The sequence below is a fragment of the Periplaneta americana genome, chromosome 6, assembly GCF_040183065.1.
Source record: "Periplaneta americana isolate PAMFEO1 chromosome 6, P.americana_PAMFEO1_priV1, whole genome shotgun sequence".
Lineage (NCBI taxonomy): Eukaryota > Metazoa > Arthropoda > Insecta > Blattodea > Blattidae > Periplaneta > Periplaneta americana.
In genome coordinates this window covers 141,783,401-141,800,815 of record NC_091122.1, presented here as the reverse complement: position 1 = coordinate 141,800,815, position 17,415 = coordinate 141,783,401, and the positions used below count along the sequence as shown (strand labels likewise).

The following is a 17,415-nucleotide window of genomic DNA, read 5'->3' as shown; positions in this document are numbered from 1 at the left end:
TTTGTCTCGTACTTTAGGGAGAAGAATAGAAGATATTTCATATTTGGTGTACGAGCAATTAAAATCTAGTATTTCCCAATCCATAGCTATTCACTTGCTTTAGAAGAAAGTTTGGACATTGCTCAGTCAGCATGAATCTTAAGGCATATAATAAAACGTGTACAATTTAAATGTAAAACATTAATGAAAGTATCCTCAACACATAGCAGAGATAATGTGTGCTCATACTTTATATAATGTTTCTGTTACAGTTCGCCACTGCACACGAAAGGTGTAAAGTACATTCCCCTACAACACAAACTCTGTGTGACAGGCTAGTACCTCAAGATCTGCCCACCACTGTTGTTGTGTAAAGAATATGACAATGAAACTCAAGAACTTAGAGAAAACCTACCTCTACACATGCTTTGTCCACCAAGAAGTCAAAGAACCCACTAAGGGTCATAACTTGATCCATTTGCAGACAAGTGTAATTAAAGTTTTGCTGATACAATGAGAGTAATTTTAATTTTTTGAAAGCTTTCTTTCAGAACCAGGCCTGCCAAAAATCCAGTCTTAGAGAAATCCCTTGCTCACAGCAGTATTGATGGTAGAGACAGGAAGGAGTAGGTGAAGGGGGCTTGAAAGCAAAACAAGTCTGATAACTCGGTGACAGCAAGTTGTCACGAGTCCGCCATGATTCCAGTGAGTGGAAGGAAAAACGTTACATATATGCTGTATGTTGTTTAATTCGTTCAACAGTAATTCGTCACATGTTTCATTTTAATATCAGAAGACATTTTAATAATGTACATGCACAAACTGACTGGTGTTGCTAGTGAAAAATTGTTAGAACATTCAAACCAATAAGCATCAGTTGTTTGAGCCAGCTACAAACTTGCAAAACAAATTTGGTAAGTCATCGAAACCTTCTTCAAAAGGACAGTTCATTAAATAAGATTTTATAACAGCTACCGAGAAGATTTGTCCTACAGTTGTGGATTCATTTAGAGCTATGAGCGACCATACAATCAAGCATCCATTGTTTCAAAAAACATATGAGAGGGACAGCAGCCCAGGCAGTCACAGCGATAAGCAATATGAGGAACACACAAGCCCTAAGCATTGAAACAACAATGAAATTATTCAAGACTAAAATTATACCAGTCCTAGCTTATGGTATCTGAAGTTATCTGGAATCATCTCATAAAAACTACTTTACCCACATTAGAAGAAGTATACCTGTGAACTATGGGAGAAACCTTATGAACACCGTCACATAGAGTTATAAAAAAAGAGCAAGATCAATAAGTGACTATATTCAAAACACAGTGCAAGTAACAACAGTGCTTAAAACTAATCTATAAATAAAATAAACTATAATGCACATTTGAGCATGTTTCGGCTATTATTATTATTATTATTATTATTATTATTATTATTATTATTATTATTATTATTACTTACTTACTTACTGGCTTTTAAGGAACCCGGAGGTTCATTGCCGCCCTCACATAAGCCCGCCATTGGTCCCTATTATTATTATTATTATTATTATTATTACTTACTGGCTTTTAAGGAACCCGGAGGTTCATTGCCGCCCTCACATAAGCCCGCCATTGGTCCCTATTATTATTATTATTATTATTATTATTATTATTATTATTATTGTTAACATTGTTGACAAAGTGTGACAAACAAATGTCGCTCTTTTTTTTTTTTTTTTTTTTTTTTTTACTGTAACAAAAGGAATGCAAGTTATTCTTTACTATAGTGTTACTACAATAAGGTACAAATATATTTACATCCTTGGGTTGTAGTTGAGCCATACATATCATATACGAAAAAAAATTGGCTGGATCGCTCGAGCAAGGTGAAAGTGGTATGCAGCAAGGAAGCACATGCATCTTATTTCCATTCGTTTTCTTACTGGTTCAGAGAAAAGGAGAGTTTTCGTAAGGTCGCATCAGTGCCAGATTTAGGTTAGGTTAGGTTAGGTTAAGTTAGGTTAGGTTAAGTTAGGTTAGGTTAGATTAGTTTAGGCTGTCGCCTACTCCTTCTATCTCATCAGAGTAATCCCTCCTGTCTGCATCTCTCCACCAGTTCTCACTTTCATAGCAACTTTCGACCCTTATTTTGGGTATTAAATTTGCATCGAGACTCAATTTTTTTTTCTTTATGATATCTATAACTCGTGTAGGACTCAATGTAAATACATTTGTACCTTAATTGTGGTCAGGCTATATTAAATAAATACCGGAATGTGATATTATTTTGCGACTATAGCTGAAGGATTTGAAACTGTCATGAAAATGTAGACCTTATTTTAACTTATCCTAAAAATTTTAATTCTTAGGACCATCATTTCTATTCTTCGCGTTGTTACAACACAGTAATAATTACAAAAATATAAAAGATGATAACGTATAATATAGTACAATCAACGTTTTCCTGACAAAAGTTACACTACGCTAATTTTTCAAACGAGAAATTAAGACAGTAAAATATCAGTATAAAAATAATATTATGTATTATATCACTTACTCGAAAACACTACTGTCATTCTGATCACCCCAAATGAGTATTTCTGCAATTGATCTCAAAGTTTCAACCAAGAGACCTCGGTTGTTCTCCGAAACAACTTGATTCTTTGATAACACATTATACAGGTACCTGAAATAAATATACTAAAGTTAATAACAAATTCATATATCTCAGCATAACTTCATTAAGTATGTGATCAAATGTGCTTGTTTACTCACTTTAAATGTTCTAAAGAATGTGGATTTTTGGGTTTCCACAGACCACTCCCAAACCAGCTTCTGCTCCGAAACATGACTGTTTATTTCTTATTTCCGTAAGGAAGCCAAATATGAGTAATAATTCCTTGTAATTAAGTGTCATGAAAACACGCAAAATGTCATCCTCGTTCTTCACCTCAATTTTATATGTACAATTTTACAGTGGCAACAATAAACAATCATTTTATTGGTAGTAACTCATACAAATAAAATCATGTGGAGTATTAATGTACAAAAAATGCTGCAATAGTAACCAACACATAATTTCAAACAACTTCCCTTTCTCCTACAATTTTCACAGCCATTTTACCTCGTACGCTACGCACATGTCATACTGTGATGTCACGTGATTCGATTATAGCGCAATTGTCTACAATTCTACAAACTACAAAGCAAACAAATGCAGATTGTGAGGCAGGGTCGCCAAAATCAAATCGCCAATACTTCCTTAGCAGGGTAAAGGACAAATTTTTCACGTTTTTGTTTATAGTCAACTGTCCGAAGACAAGTCACAGGACTTTGTAAAAAGACAAGGGTCCTTGTCACCTGGTACCTAAAATAAATGTTATGTTATGTTATAATAAATAAAAAAGGTCACAGGACAGGCCTGAACCTCACAACCTGATACCAACAAGGCACCACTTATGAGGCAACTAGGCCAGACGATAATGGGGTAGGGTGGCCAGTTCCTTCCTATTTTCTCATAATATGTATTACTGAATTGAACCTTTGTTACTGTTACAACTTTTTATTTAAAAAAATTGAAATTTGTATAATATTCTTCGTGATTTAGGCAGTCTGCTATAGCAGAAAAGTTATTCAAAGTAATGAAATTAACAGCGTAAAATAGAGATGCCTACTGTGGTGACACCAAAGAAATAGAATACAGAATTCCGTGACCAATGGATGACACACTTACAATGACAGTAGAAGATAAATCTATAATCAAGGACGTCGGGAAAAGTGAAAACAAATAATGTGATACGTAGCTAGAAGGTTAATGAGCACTTAGAGACAGTTCGGTATAATCGCATAACACCAATATAATAAAACAATACAATATTTTTACTTTGTTAGCTATCCCCCAAAATATCCGTCATTGTTATCGTATAATTCCTTGCACCTGGACATGTTAACATATTTTTTTCTATTGACATTGTGAAAAGTTAGTTCTGTGGTGTTATTACACTCCCGTAAGAATGAATGTTTTAGAACTGTATAGTGGTATAGGTGGAATGCATTATGCTTTTAAAGGTATTCATAGTGAAATTATTACTGTTACCGAGAGCCCTGTTACCTTTATAGATTTATGGGAACAAATACACAATGGAAATTCTCCAGAAGAACTACATTAAAGGACGCATCTTCCTCCCTCTATTCATTTATTAGACCAACATAACATGAGAGAGGAACAGGATGAATTACTAGGGAAAGGGCCCGTTCTTCTGGAGAATTTACCCAAATGGTGGTGGTGATGGTTATTTTTATTAGCCAAAAAAACATTTATAAATGTCACAGGCTTTTGTCAGTATAATAAGAGATGAAACATTTACATTAAGTTTACCCTAAAACATTAAATCATTTCTGTTACTCTCTAAATAATATTCATGACCGGAGTAAAATACCTTGTGTTCTGCCCAGGGTAGGTTTTTCACTGCAAACCAAACTTTCCCAATCTTTCTTATTTTCTGCCTTCCTCTTTGTCTCCTCCACATATCTTAATGTCGTCTATCATTGGATATCTGCCCCGAACTCTTCTCCCATTCAGAGGCGTATACTGGTTAAAGGGTTTGGGCTACCGCTGACCCTATTATTACACAAAATATATCTAACAATTACTTTAATTTTAATTACTATGGTAAAACTAATAATACAAAATTATTACATTATGTTATATTATAAACTTTTTCTTTTGTAATTTCCTTGGGCTACCGCCGGTAGCCCGCAAAATACGCCCCTGCTCCCATTCACCATTCCTTCCAGTGCATCCTTCAGTAGGCAGTTTCTTCTCAGACAGTGACCCAACCAATTTTTTTCTCTTCCTGATCAGTTTCAGCATCATTCTTTCTTCACCCTCTCTTTCTAACACAGCCTTAATTTCTTATTCTGTCTGTCCACTTCACATGTTCCATTCATCTCCATATCCACATTTCAAATGCTTCTATTCGCTTCTCTTCACTTCATCGTAATGTCCATGCTTCCGTCCCATACAATACCACACTCCATACAAAGCACTTCAGCAGTTTCTTCCTTAGTTCCTTTTCTAGATGGCCGCAGAAGATGTTCCTTTTTCTATTAAAAGCTTCCTTGGCCATTGCTATCCTCCTTTATCTTGCCTGTAAGCCATTTTAATTACTTTCTTAAATCTGCTAAGAGTTCCAGTTGTAGTAGAAAAGGGTAATGTGTTAAACAGTTCAAGACTTGCACATTTACAGTTATTTGTAAATTAAATTGATTATTAAGCTTTGTTAAGAGACAGCCCTGAAATCGAGGAAGAAATTTAAAAAAAATCTTAAATAAAGAAATGTTTATGTTCTGATTATTTCTAGTTTGATAAACATGGATATCTGATCTGATTTTACTGATGAACTGTAAATTTATTGAACAAGTATCTAGTAACTACTTAACTGTGTTAATATTATAAATTTTGGAACAGATGCATTATAGGTACCGCCAGTTATAATCTCCTAAAAAAAAACTGAAGTAGAAGTTCGATAATGAAACTATCGATACCTATTGTTGTGTGTGTGTATGTTACACACTTATTTAAAATAATGACACAACACAATTCTCAACATAAGAAATTCTCAACACACAACTCAATTTCAGAACACACACACTCTTTAACTCCACTTTACACCACACGAACACACCCTCACAGGAAACAAAACAAGAGGTGCCAAGACCAGCAACGACCAGTTCTGAGGACCCATAATAGGTCGAAACATGTACAAGGTACATTAGAATTTAACACAAGAAAGTCTTATCACACATATTCCGAAACAAATCATCTCTTCATATACTTCCAATTTGGTTCTTCTAAGGGAAGATGCAATAGTAGATTGTACTGTGTGATAGCACGAGTTTTGTAACAGATTCTCCTTTTAACAATAACCCAAGACATGTCTGAGTGTTTCAATTTCTTCACAACCTGGGAAGCAACAACATCTAGAGTTTGTAGTTCTCCCTGGCACAGATCTGACTGCAGCAGTGTTACAGGACAATATAATTGCATTCGTCCATTCTGAAGAGGAAAGTAGGGATGGGCAAAAATAACCAGTTATTTCCATAAGGTTAATCAGTTAACTACAGGTTATTTTTGCTTGCTGGTTTAACCTGGTAACCAGTTATTTTTATCAATAACTGAATGACCGGTTATTTTTTTAAAGTATGTATTAAATCGTATAATCTTGTTAATGCGCCCATCAAGGGACTATGGCCTGCAAGCATAATAAGTGAGACAGCACTATGTATGGAAAATGATTTATGAAATGAGGAAAACAATTTAGACACTAATTCATAGGAAGCATATTTTATTGTGCATTAGTTACAGTGCAAAATGTAAATAAGAACTCATTTCATATGAAAAAATCTTTGATTGTTGTTTGCCATGTGTTGTACTACTGTTATGAATAATAACATTTTTATGCTGTTCAAAGAACTACAGATAACTTCACTTGATACACCACTAGAAGCGACGCTAATGTATTTTGAGACACGTTTACTGCTCCGAGGACTTCGTTTGGTCTGGGGACACTTTCTTCTGCAGATTCAATTTCCTCATCCCGATCATCTTGGGCGGTAGTGGCAGCATGATCCGCAGTTATGTCATCAACACTACGGATTTCTGAGGTTACTACATCATTGTCAACTGACACAAAAGAAGTGGAATTTCTGTCAAAATATCAAAGCAGATATTTTTGCAGTATAACAATACTCTACTTTGTATGATCTAGAAAGTAAAAAAAAAAACACACACACACATACATACAGTATTTCTGGCACATACTTCAATGCGTTATTCAGTAAGCTAATAGGCCTACTTCAGTTGGTTTGAAATATTGCTTACTTCTTTTCGGAAGAAATGATTACTATAAATACAGTCTAACCATGAGGGATCTGATCAGTCATTTAACAAAGGCTGCGTTCAGCTGGGACAGCGCTAATTTAGCTATTCATTTTTGCTGAGTTACAGCAGCTGTGAGTTCCTGAATGACCATTGCAAAATGTCTACTGCGTTTACAAAGAAACACGCTGCTATTGTTCTGTCTACTCCGGAATATATGATACCATTGGATGTTGCCTACCCCCTCCACTTTCGCTGGCTAGCAGCAGGCTTGCAGCGAAAAAAATTTTGCTACGAAAAATGGCGGCCGCTATTTCAGCGCTGTCAGCCAGCAAGGCGTTCAGTGCTGTCGCTATTTCAGTGCTACCTCAGCGCTGTCCTGGCTGAACGCAGCCAAAGTTCAGCAGCTCTAAAACTTGATAGTGCAATATAAATGGACTGTATTTTACAATTTCCTCACAAGTAAACTAGGAAACTGAGTTAACTTCAATGAAGAAACTAGTTTCACCGAAATCTTATTGAACATAAAATATAAGAATAGCAGTATAGATATCAGAAATCGTGAAATAGTTTTCATACTTAGTGCTTTCTTATTCTTACTGTAAGCTATTTTCTTAGGTTTGTCAATTCTTCTATTGTTTATAGAATCAGAATTTATGATCTATCCCACATTAAGGAGAGTTCCTATGCAGAACAGTCCCAGGTAGTAATGTTCTGTTGGCTTAATGACCATAGTGTGGAGTGCCAATTCCGAGGAAGTTAAGCAGTAAAAGGTGAAGTGGAGTGGGACCAGTCTGCATAGGGCAGTGTGCACGGCCTGTCTGTATGTCGGCATATAACCACTTGCTGCCCGCCAACAGATTTTGTTAGATAGAGATTAGAGTGAACTACTCTGCATAGGAACTCTCAATATAACATGCTCTTTAGCTTGATTTTCTTACTTTAACTTCTATTAATTATTTATCCTTACACTCAGTGGCGGCTCCTGCATATTTCTTAAGAGGAGGAAAGAGGTTAACAGCACGAAATGACACCTTCTTGAATGAAATATTCTACAAATTAGCCTACATGCATACCTGTAAGACCAGGTAGTGTTGGGATTGGCCTTCCCTTCTGTATAGCAATAATCTGTTCTTGTAAACTGAGTTTCCTAAATTGTCCAAAATATATTATGTTTTCACTTCCTTTCATTGTTGATTAATTGTGCAAATTAACAATTACAAGGAAATTCACAACCTCGTAGCATTTTTCGAGCACACTACAGCATCACACGTGTTGGAAGAGACTAGCTACTAACTCATAACCGGAACAGTTTTACGGAAATGGAAATGGGAAATAATCTGAGGAAAGCGAGAACACTGCACCCACCCACGTGGTCCCTGTTGCCACATGTACATTTTACAAGTTCAGTATCACATGCTTTTGAAGAATGTCAGTTCTTGTAAAGTCATACTATCATTATTGTTCAAAGCTGCCGGTGGCCGATTAATTTTTTATGTTAAAAATGATGTAGGCTAGTTTGGAGTACCTACTTTCAGTTTCAAATATATTTGTACAAAACTGACAACTTGGCTGTTGCCCTGTCTAGCAGTGGCGTATGCTGGTTAAAGGGTTTGGGCTACCGCTGACCCTATTATTACACAAAATATATCTAACAATTACTTTAATTTTAATTACTATGGTAAAAGTAATAATACAAAATTATTACATTATGTTATATTATAAACTTTTTCTTTTGTAATTTGCTTGGGCTACCGCCGGTAGCCCGCAAAATACGCCCCTGCTGTCTAGTAAACAATGAATAGACGTGAATTTCAGGGGCCAACTACGTAGAACTACTTCCTCTTTGTTTTAAATAAACCCGACTTTAACTTTCAAATATCCACGAAAGTTTCAAACCATGAATAGCAGCCTATATAAAGTGCAATGAATAATATTTTTGATTTATAATTAAAAAAAAAAGTTTATATGGTGTCTTTCAAAGCGTTGCGTTAAAACTGTTTTTGTTGTGCCTCCTCCTAGATGTGTTCTAGTCTGGTTGAATGCAAGATCATTAGATGGCAGCAGTAACGAGCTTGCTGCATGACCAGTCGGTTTCTATTTCCTGCCCATGCGCTGATTCAGAGGAGGATCTCCTCCCTCTCCATTCATTTACTCGCTTTAAAACTCTGGTTCTTTCTCTGGCCGCTAGTGCGCTGTTGTCTATGTGTGATAACTGCAGTAGAGGAGGAATGGAGTGCCTTTCCTCTACACAGACAATCTCGCATCTTTCTTACAGTTTTCTACAGCACATGAGTGCGCGTCGTTTAAAACTCGATCATCCGAGTTCTTCTTATAGCTGTGAACTTAAAAATTATCGAATCTTCCTCGAATTTCAAGGCACATATTTTATTTGGTATTTACTTTCAAAAGAAGAAAAATGTGAGGAGGACGTTCCTCCCTTCCCTCCCCCGAGGAACCCCCACTGCTTACACTCTAATTAATACTATGTTGGTTTGTCACTGACCCTAGCATTCATCTCCAGCCACACATAAGACACTTTTTCAATTAATTCGTTTTCAATAATTATAATAATTTCCCTATTCTTTCAGAAAGCGGTCTAGCTGGTGAAATAAAGACAGCTGTTGATATTAATACTATTGCCAATAAAGTTTATCAACATAACTTCCCAGGAGTGAAACTGCTTCAGAGGAATATTCAGTCACTGACAGCAAAGGAAATCAATTCTTACAATATTGATATGATATTGATGAGTCCACCATGTCAGCCATTTACTAGGTACGTCAAAGTTATACAATTTTAAATATTTTTAACACACTGCATCATTGGCTGACCATGACAATATCTTTGCAAAATATTGGAGTGCATGAGGTCAAATGACTTCATTGTCAAACGGCTGGCATTAGAAAACAACAACATTTTTAGCACATTATACAAAATACGTCGTATAAGTTTTGTGTGTTATAATGTAGTGTTTTTTTCATTGTAGGGTTGGATTAAAGAGAGATACATCAGATAGCAGAACTTGTTCATTTCTTCATCTCCTTAAGCTTTTTCCAGACATAGACAGAAGATGGAAATATTTACTTGTCGAAAATGTAAAGGGCTTTGAGAAATCTGAAGCATGTTATCAGCTAATTCAGGTTCTTGAAGCATTGGACTTTCGTTATCAGCAGTTTATTTTGAGCCCATCCATGTTTTCAATTCCAAATACCAGACATCGGTATTATCTGATCGCAAAAAGAAATCCTCTTGATTTCACATTTTCACAACAACCAAACGTTGTAAGTATAGTTTTCTAGTAGTTTCTTTGCTCACAAAGGAAATATTAACATTGTTAATGTTTTGTGTTAAAAGTAAAGTGTTTATATATACAGTGAGCCAAAAAAAAAAAGGGCACAAAATTAGAAATACTCTATTTTCGGAAATAACATTAATTTATAATGATTACACTCTTGGAAAGAGTAGACTTTAAAAATGAGCAGGACTTTTTATTTTGTTTTTTTTTTTTTAGGCTCAATTAAGATCTTATGGAAGTCAATACACAATGATGCAAAAAATGTGGTTTTTTGAAGACAATTTATTACTTCAAAATGCAGAAACTGAATATTGGTAAAATTAATAATAATTAATGATCTTTCAAATAATCAAAATTAAAAATGATGCTCTATGTGATCGCCATTTGCACGCTCAACCATTTCTAGGCATCTTCTCCATTGTTAGTATTGTTAAACATTGATCTTTCTGTATTTATCATACCTTGATATATAAAGTTATAAATTGACTCAAAATGGGTTTCATTTGATTGTGCCTCACATTTGAAATTCATATATTACTTGCTACTAGTTCACAAGTAACTAATGATGTACTTTTTAACACAGATGGAGAGTTTCCCAGTCACTTTACATGGAGCTTGCAACGACACAGGAAAAGTGTATGAAGAAATGTTTTCACTAAATTCAAAATATAAGTGTTTAGTCCAAGAAAACGAAGTACAGTCTGAAGAAACATGTTATGCTTTAAGCAACATTTTAGAAGTGGAAAAATTTGCTAATTATTTTGAAGTATTTAAATTGCCAGAAAAGGTATTAGAAAAGCATTCATGGCTTCTAGATATTGTTTGGTTGAAGTCAAGAAGATCGTGTTGTTTTACTAAAGCATATGCTCATTATGTGGAAGGAACTGGTTCTGTATTTTGTCCAGAATCACCAGAGAAAGTAGCAAGCACGTTTCAACAGGTTCGCTCATATGAGCCTGGAAGTAGTGAACATTTACAACTTTTGAAAGGTCTCAAATTACGCTATTTCACACCCCGTGAAATTTCACGACTTATGTGTTTTCCTGATCAGTATTTTAGTTTCCCCAGTGATATCACAACAAAACAATCCTATCGTTTGCTTGGCAACAGCATTAATGTGCATGTTGTTGCATTGCTAATACTGTTGATGACTGCAGGAGACAATGTGTGCTGACAAATATGTTTTCATAAATATGTTGAGCAAGAGCAAAAAAAAATATATATATATGGGGTCTAATAAAAAAACTATCGACGTTTTTGGTAGCAACCATTGTAGTGAAGAAAGTGCTTGTGTGATCTTTGCCAGATAGCTCAGCCCTTCAGATTTCAGATGCTACGAAACATCCATGATGGTCGCACTTGTAGTTTAGTTTATTCACATAAATTTCCATGCAGAAATAGTGGTTTCGTCAAGATAATTCGAAGTATTCTGTACAGTCATTTACATTATAAATGCAGTGTTTTAGTAAATATTTTCTTACATTTAATCTAAATTTACTATGATTTAAAACATAAAATCCTTTTATAAACAAATTACGGTATTTGTGTTTCGAGCATAAATGACAATGGGCAAAGAATTTGCATTAAATTTTATCAAAAACTCGGTGACATGCAGAGACAATTGAGAAGATAAATAGGGCTTTTGGTACACTGTCCCAAATTTTGAAACTTTTATGATTTCGATATGAAAGTTGTTTATCAGATTTTTCGTTCTGAATCCAGAACCGACTCCCAAACTGCCCCAAAAGTCACAATTTTTAACAAATAACAAAAAATGTAAGATATTTTTAATTGTACTGGTACATACATATGTTACTGCTAAATTGAGTACGGTAATAAAGCTAATAATATTTACACTTAATTAAACTTTCATGTTTGCAGCTCAATTTATTTGAAATTTCCATTTTCTCGCTTTTCTAGCAGGAGTTTTCATTTAGTTGATATCCTGATGACCCTTTCACCATATCCTTCATTAATATTGCTAAAGTTTTTAAGAAAATAATCCAGATGTAAATGCATGTGTTATATTAAATGTAGTCATTTTGTCTGAATGATTGTACAAGGTCTATAGTATAATTTGTACAGTAGCATGCAAATTAATCCGAACATGACAATTTTCAGCATTTTCTTTGATTGTTGGTCTACCAACTGCACATTCCTGCTTAATTGAATTCTGTAATATACCAGACTTTCATTGCTGAAAACACCATGGATGCTGCACCATAATAATGCATGGCCCCATATTGCAAATGCAGTCATGTAATATGGGATTGCCATATATATGTATTTTGTACGGACAGTTTATGTTTTAAGACCCATGTCCATGTTCGTATTGTACAAGTAAAAAAGTAAGCAAATGTCCGTATTTTCTGGCTTAGGCTTGGAAAGGAGAGTAATAATTGTTAGTTGCTACATTCTTCATGAGATAGCGCCTGCTACATAGTCACCAATGGTTATATAGATACTTCTTTTTTTTCATTTTGATTTTGAAAATATAAAGTTTAAAATGCTGCAATCACAGATTATGAAGTGCATTTACAGGAGAAAATATATATTCATCCCCCAGACAGCTGAACAAAAGAAACTGGTGATATTCATTACTGGAGGTGAAACGAATCAAGAGATTTCAAATAAAATATTCTGAACTTTTATGACTAGCACATTTCATGTTTCGAACTATGGGAGGGAAGTTTTGCGTATGAGTAGATTTCCTGGATTTAATTAGCTTCAGGACACAGTATTCAGGTGATGAACTATATTGGAGCATTGTTCAGAAATAAGCTGAGTTTATAATTCTTAATGGCGTCATCAGTATTGACAATCTTCTTGATGAGGTAAAAAAATTATGGCTTATTTAATGACGCAACTGCTGAGGTTATATCAGCGTTGCCGGTATGCCAGAATTTTGTCCTGCAGGAGTTCTTGTACTTACAAAAAAAATTAATATGGAGAAAGTGAAAGAAAAGAAAGATACTCGAACACGGAATTGAAAGTTGTGTGTTGAAGTTTTCAAAAGTGAAATGAAATATAACAATTTTGAGACACTTTTACAATTTGTGTACTGTTCTCTCAGGAACTTCTGCACATTTTGTTTGATAATTGCTTGGACACCTGAAAGAAACAGACTACAAGTAAAAGCATTGCTTCAGATTAAAGTCAATTTAGGATTTTCACGCATGGATTTTTATGACATCAACAAAGAAAACACTTCTTTTCTAGCAAGTGCATTATTCCGACAAGCTTGAGAATAATTGATAATGACGATTGATACTATGTACGTTTAAATAAGACTAGTCTATAAGTTTGTAACTATTAGGGTATTAATGTTATGAGAACAGAATTATTACATATTCAGTATCGCTGTTATTTTTTGTATAGATAATCTTCTTTAATATAAATTTTTGGAAAAACAAAAAGTCTATATTTTTTAACCCAGAATTATGGCAACCCTATATAATATCTCACCAAAATAAATGTAAAATGTGTCCCTCATCCTCCCTACAATCCAGACTTGAAACTTCCCAGTGATGTTATCCACTAAGCCACCATCACCTTCGTCAGCAGAATCTTTATCAGATTGATCATGTACTTCAGAAGGATCAATATATATCCTATCCAATTAATTTTCCACAATTTCGATGGTATCTTGTAGACTACCTGATATGCAAAATAATTCAGCCATTTTAACTATTTACAACAAAAAAAGTCACATTTAAAGAAATAAGAATTAAGCATTTTTACTTAAACACAGTCAATATAGTAACACAAGAATGTTCCTGGCTACACTGCACCAGCAAATTTTATTCCATCAAGTTTCATAATGCCATTCAGTTAGGGCATCTCTAAATAAAAGGATGAGTACCAGTAACTATGAAAAAGAACAAGAGTGAAAAACAAATCACTTATTCTTTTGATTGTGTCAAGTTCCTTACAAAAAGCATGACCGCAAATGAGTGATGATCAAACAACACTTACCTGACACCAGTAGAATAAAAGACTAGTCTTCCTACTTCAGGAGACAGTTTTAACAACATTCGGATGAAGTCAAAACAAGTTTAAATCCCAACAATGGAAATCAGATGAAAAAAATAATTCAAGCAGCAACTGTTGTACAGCTGTACCCATATTGTCAAGCCAGTAAGTAATGGGTAAAATTGTCTAATTCTAAAGATACTTAACTGTGGTGTTATTTTCCAAATGAATCCTGTTCTTTGTAATAACAGACAATATTTCCTCCCCCCCCCCCCCCCCCCGCTAATGTCACCAGGTTGTCTTTCGACATTTCTGGTCTTATCTCTTGGCGGTGGCTTAGGTGTAACCACTTCTGAGGTTGTGCCTGGAAGATGGAGTTTCATTACGCCAATGATGTGATAGGATTGTCATGAATATGTGGTGCCAAGAGAGAGGTCTTAAATCTAAACCTAACTTAAATTCCAGACCATGGATGCCACAGGAATTATTCCCAGGATATAGGAAATTATAAGTATGGACACTACACGTCGGTACCTTTGATGTAGTACTGGTAGTACCTTATTTCATTGACCTTGAAACCAGTTCCATCTGCATCAGCAGGAGGTTCTGCCTTTTTCCCCTAGAGTTAGCCCTGTATTGCACCAGCAGTCGACAGCAGACTTGCCAGTGAATCAGGATTGTTGTTCCACCATTTGTGGGTGCTTGATTACACTTGACTTCTAGCGTTTGAAAATGGAATTATATACTAATGGAGCGCATGTGTGCAGAAAAACAGACCAGGGAAATTCTCTCAGTGTCCATCTTTATAATTCCTATTTGCCAGTGGCGTATACTGGTTTAAGGGCCTGGGCTACCACTGACCCTATTATTACACAAAATATATTTTAAAGTCCCTATAATAAAATTCCTTATCTATTTATATATGAATTCCACACGTCTTGATTGGGACGAAAATACTTTGATGACTTCGTCATTGAAATTACAGTTGGGCCGCTTGCGAACTTTCTGTAGAAATGACTTTTCAATGGACATCAGTGCCAAGCCAGATAAATGTTCTTGTGTATGAGTTGATCTACAGTAGGATTTTATTCTCTTCAACGCAGAAAATGTTCTTTCTACTGATGCTGACGTAGCTGGTATTGTCACAATTAATGTTGCCAATTTAAGGACTTCAGGAATAACTTGGTTCAGCTGGTTTTCATATATGGCAGATATTTCATGGATAGGTTTGTTCGAAAAATCAAAGACTTCTGCTGAATATATTACACTTAATTCATTTTTCAAACGTACTTGATCAAAGTGACTGTTATAGGATTGAAATAATTTGTTTAGTGCCTCATTCGGGAAGTTTTCTCTATAAGCAGAAAATTTTTGAGAATCTAGAAGATGTGTGAACTCAAGCTTTCCATAATCAGAAAATCTGTCAGTAATTTCCATGTGCATACGATCTGGTATGCTGTAGTACAGCTGCCTGTATTTCAATTCATCATCTCCTTTTCTTCGCTTTAATGGTGGTTCCATTGTATTGGCTGAAGAATTTTCATTTTCCATATTACTCCATATGGACGGAAACCCACTATGTCTGAACTCGAATATAGTATTTTTTAACTTTGATACCTCTTACAAGCAGTATGCTATGTCTAGACTTTTTGTCTGAAGAATATTGTAGAGCACATCTGTATGTGCGAACACTCTAGCATAGACTTCAAGAAGAAATATATTCTGAAACTGTGTGAAAAAAATACAAATATCCTTGAGCCTGCACAATTACATCATCAACCCAGTTTTCTTCAGAGTCATTACAAATGATATTTTCAAAGAAAGCAGTCAGTTGTTCTCTGTATTCCTTTACTGTATTTACAAGCCGAGATGTAAAATTCAATCTAGTTGGTGCTACTTTTGGGAGTTTCTTTTTCATAAATTCCTTGAGTTTTTCAGATTTTTTAGGAGATGATGAGAAAAATGCAGCTAAACCCGACAGTGTTTTGAAAAAAATGCGGCATTCTGGAATGGATAAAGTAGTTTGTTGCAAAACTAAATTGAGAACATGGCTGTGATACTTTCCTTGAACTTTTGTTTTTAAGCCATTAATATTTCCCACCATAACTGAAGCACCATCGTATGTCTGTGCAATTAACTTACTGCCGACATTGTATTCTGCTATAACACCTTCCACATGCTGAAACCAAGCAGCAGCAGTTTTGCCCGAACTGACATTTGTGAATCCTATAAACCGTTCTTGAACATTGGCAGTACTATCGACGTATCTTAAAACAGTGGACAATTGACTCTGATTAGAGCAGTCACTTGTTTCATCAACAACAATGGCCGCAAAAGGTGCTTCTTCTATTTCAGATTTTATGTTCTTTATCATAACCCCACTTATAGCAAATATTAAGTCATTATGAATTGCGGGAGAAGTACCACGAAATACTGTTGAACTCTCAAGATGATTGGCCAGTAAATGGTCAAATTCACTTAAGGAACTTAAATATTCAATATAATTTCCTCTATTGTCTGATTCCACACTCTCATTATGATCCCGAAAAGCCAATTCTTGTTTTCCTAGAAAGCAGACTGCGTTAATAAGACGCAGTAAAATCTCCCGATTTTTTTTCCACAGGAGCATTGTGTTGGTTGATATGTAGAGCTTTTTGCTTATCTAGCTGTAAATCAATTCTTGTCTTCCCAAAGTTTGCAAAGTTCATGCTACTACAAATATGAGCTTTTGATTTGTCGTGTTTTAGGACTGCCGTTCAAAGGGAGTTGATATTAGTAAACCCTCTTTTGACCACACATTAGTTTCGCGGCTAAATAACAAACATGGCCAGCAAAATAGTTTAGACAGTTTAGAACTACCACACAACCAATTCCACTTACCATATGATGTTGAAGTGAAATGGCGTGTGTACTCACGCTGTTTTTCTTTTACGTCCATGGACAAATTTAACTCAGGAGTTGGTCTTTCCATTTTCACAATTTCAACTTCCTCGTTGTATGTACGACGGTTAAAAGGCACTTTTAATAAACCTTCTATTACACAGTCATTTTCAACACAAACCTCTCCAGAAACTTGTTCTGCCATATTTTTCACAATATCACTTAATTGGGAAATTAAAAACTTAATAATTCACAATTAATATAACTCTTAAACACTCGAACAAATCACAAATTTAAAATACTGCACTGCAAGAACACAATTACATTCATGAGCTAGCGTGCTAAGCGTATTGTTGCTTCGCGCCTGCGAAGAAACCGATCATGAGAGCGGCAACTCACCCGTCCTACACTGCACGATG

General features: G+C 35.1%; 2 protein-coding genes across 7 annotated transcripts in view; one reads left to right on the top strand and one right to left on the bottom strand.

Annotated features, from left to right (window-relative positions):
• Nucleotides 1-3,125, bottom strand: part of ema (C-type lectin domain containing ema) — a 43,582-nt gene extending 40,457 nt beyond the window's left edge. For 3 of the 4 annotated variants that reach the window (XR_011332707.1, XR_011332708.1, XM_069829180.1), the window contains exons 1-2: nucleotides 2,742-3,124; nucleotides 2,524-2,652 (exon numbers count right to left, since the gene is read on the bottom strand). Coding sequence is in view for 2 of the 4 variants with exons in the window: in XM_069829180.1 (XP_069685281.1) it covers nucleotides 2,524-2,652; nucleotides 2,742-2,815 (203 nt within the window). In the remaining 2 variants the exon portion in view is untranslated. Of the gene's footprint in view, nucleotides 1-2,523; nucleotides 2,653-2,741 lie in introns of all 4 variants that reach the window. The other variant, XM_069829181.1, reaches the window with a different exon arrangement.
• A 379-nt stretch (nucleotides 3,126-3,504) lies between these two features.
• On the top strand, nucleotides 3,505-13,560 carry Mt2 (methyltransferase 2). Of its 3 annotated transcripts, XM_069829183.1 has the most exons (5): nucleotides 3,505-4,034; nucleotides 6,440-6,632; nucleotides 9,438-9,624; nucleotides 9,836-10,130; nucleotides 10,728-13,560. In XM_069829183.1, the coding sequence occupies exons 3-5, from the start codon at nucleotides 9,587-9,589 to the stop codon at nucleotides 11,316-11,318; spliced, it is 924 nt and encodes a 307-aa protein (XP_069685284.1). In that variant the 5' UTR covers nucleotides 3,505-4,034; nucleotides 6,440-6,632; nucleotides 9,438-9,586; the 3' UTR covers nucleotides 11,319-13,560. The 3 variants fall into 3 exon arrangements, with proteins under 3 accessions (XP_069685284.1, XP_069685285.1, XP_069685283.1); XM_069829184.1 differs by lacking the exon at nucleotides 6,440-6,632 and having other exon boundaries at nucleotides 3,505-3,776; XM_069829182.1 differs by lacking the exon at nucleotides 6,440-6,632.
• Nucleotides 13,561-17,415: the final 3,855 nt, after the last annotated feature.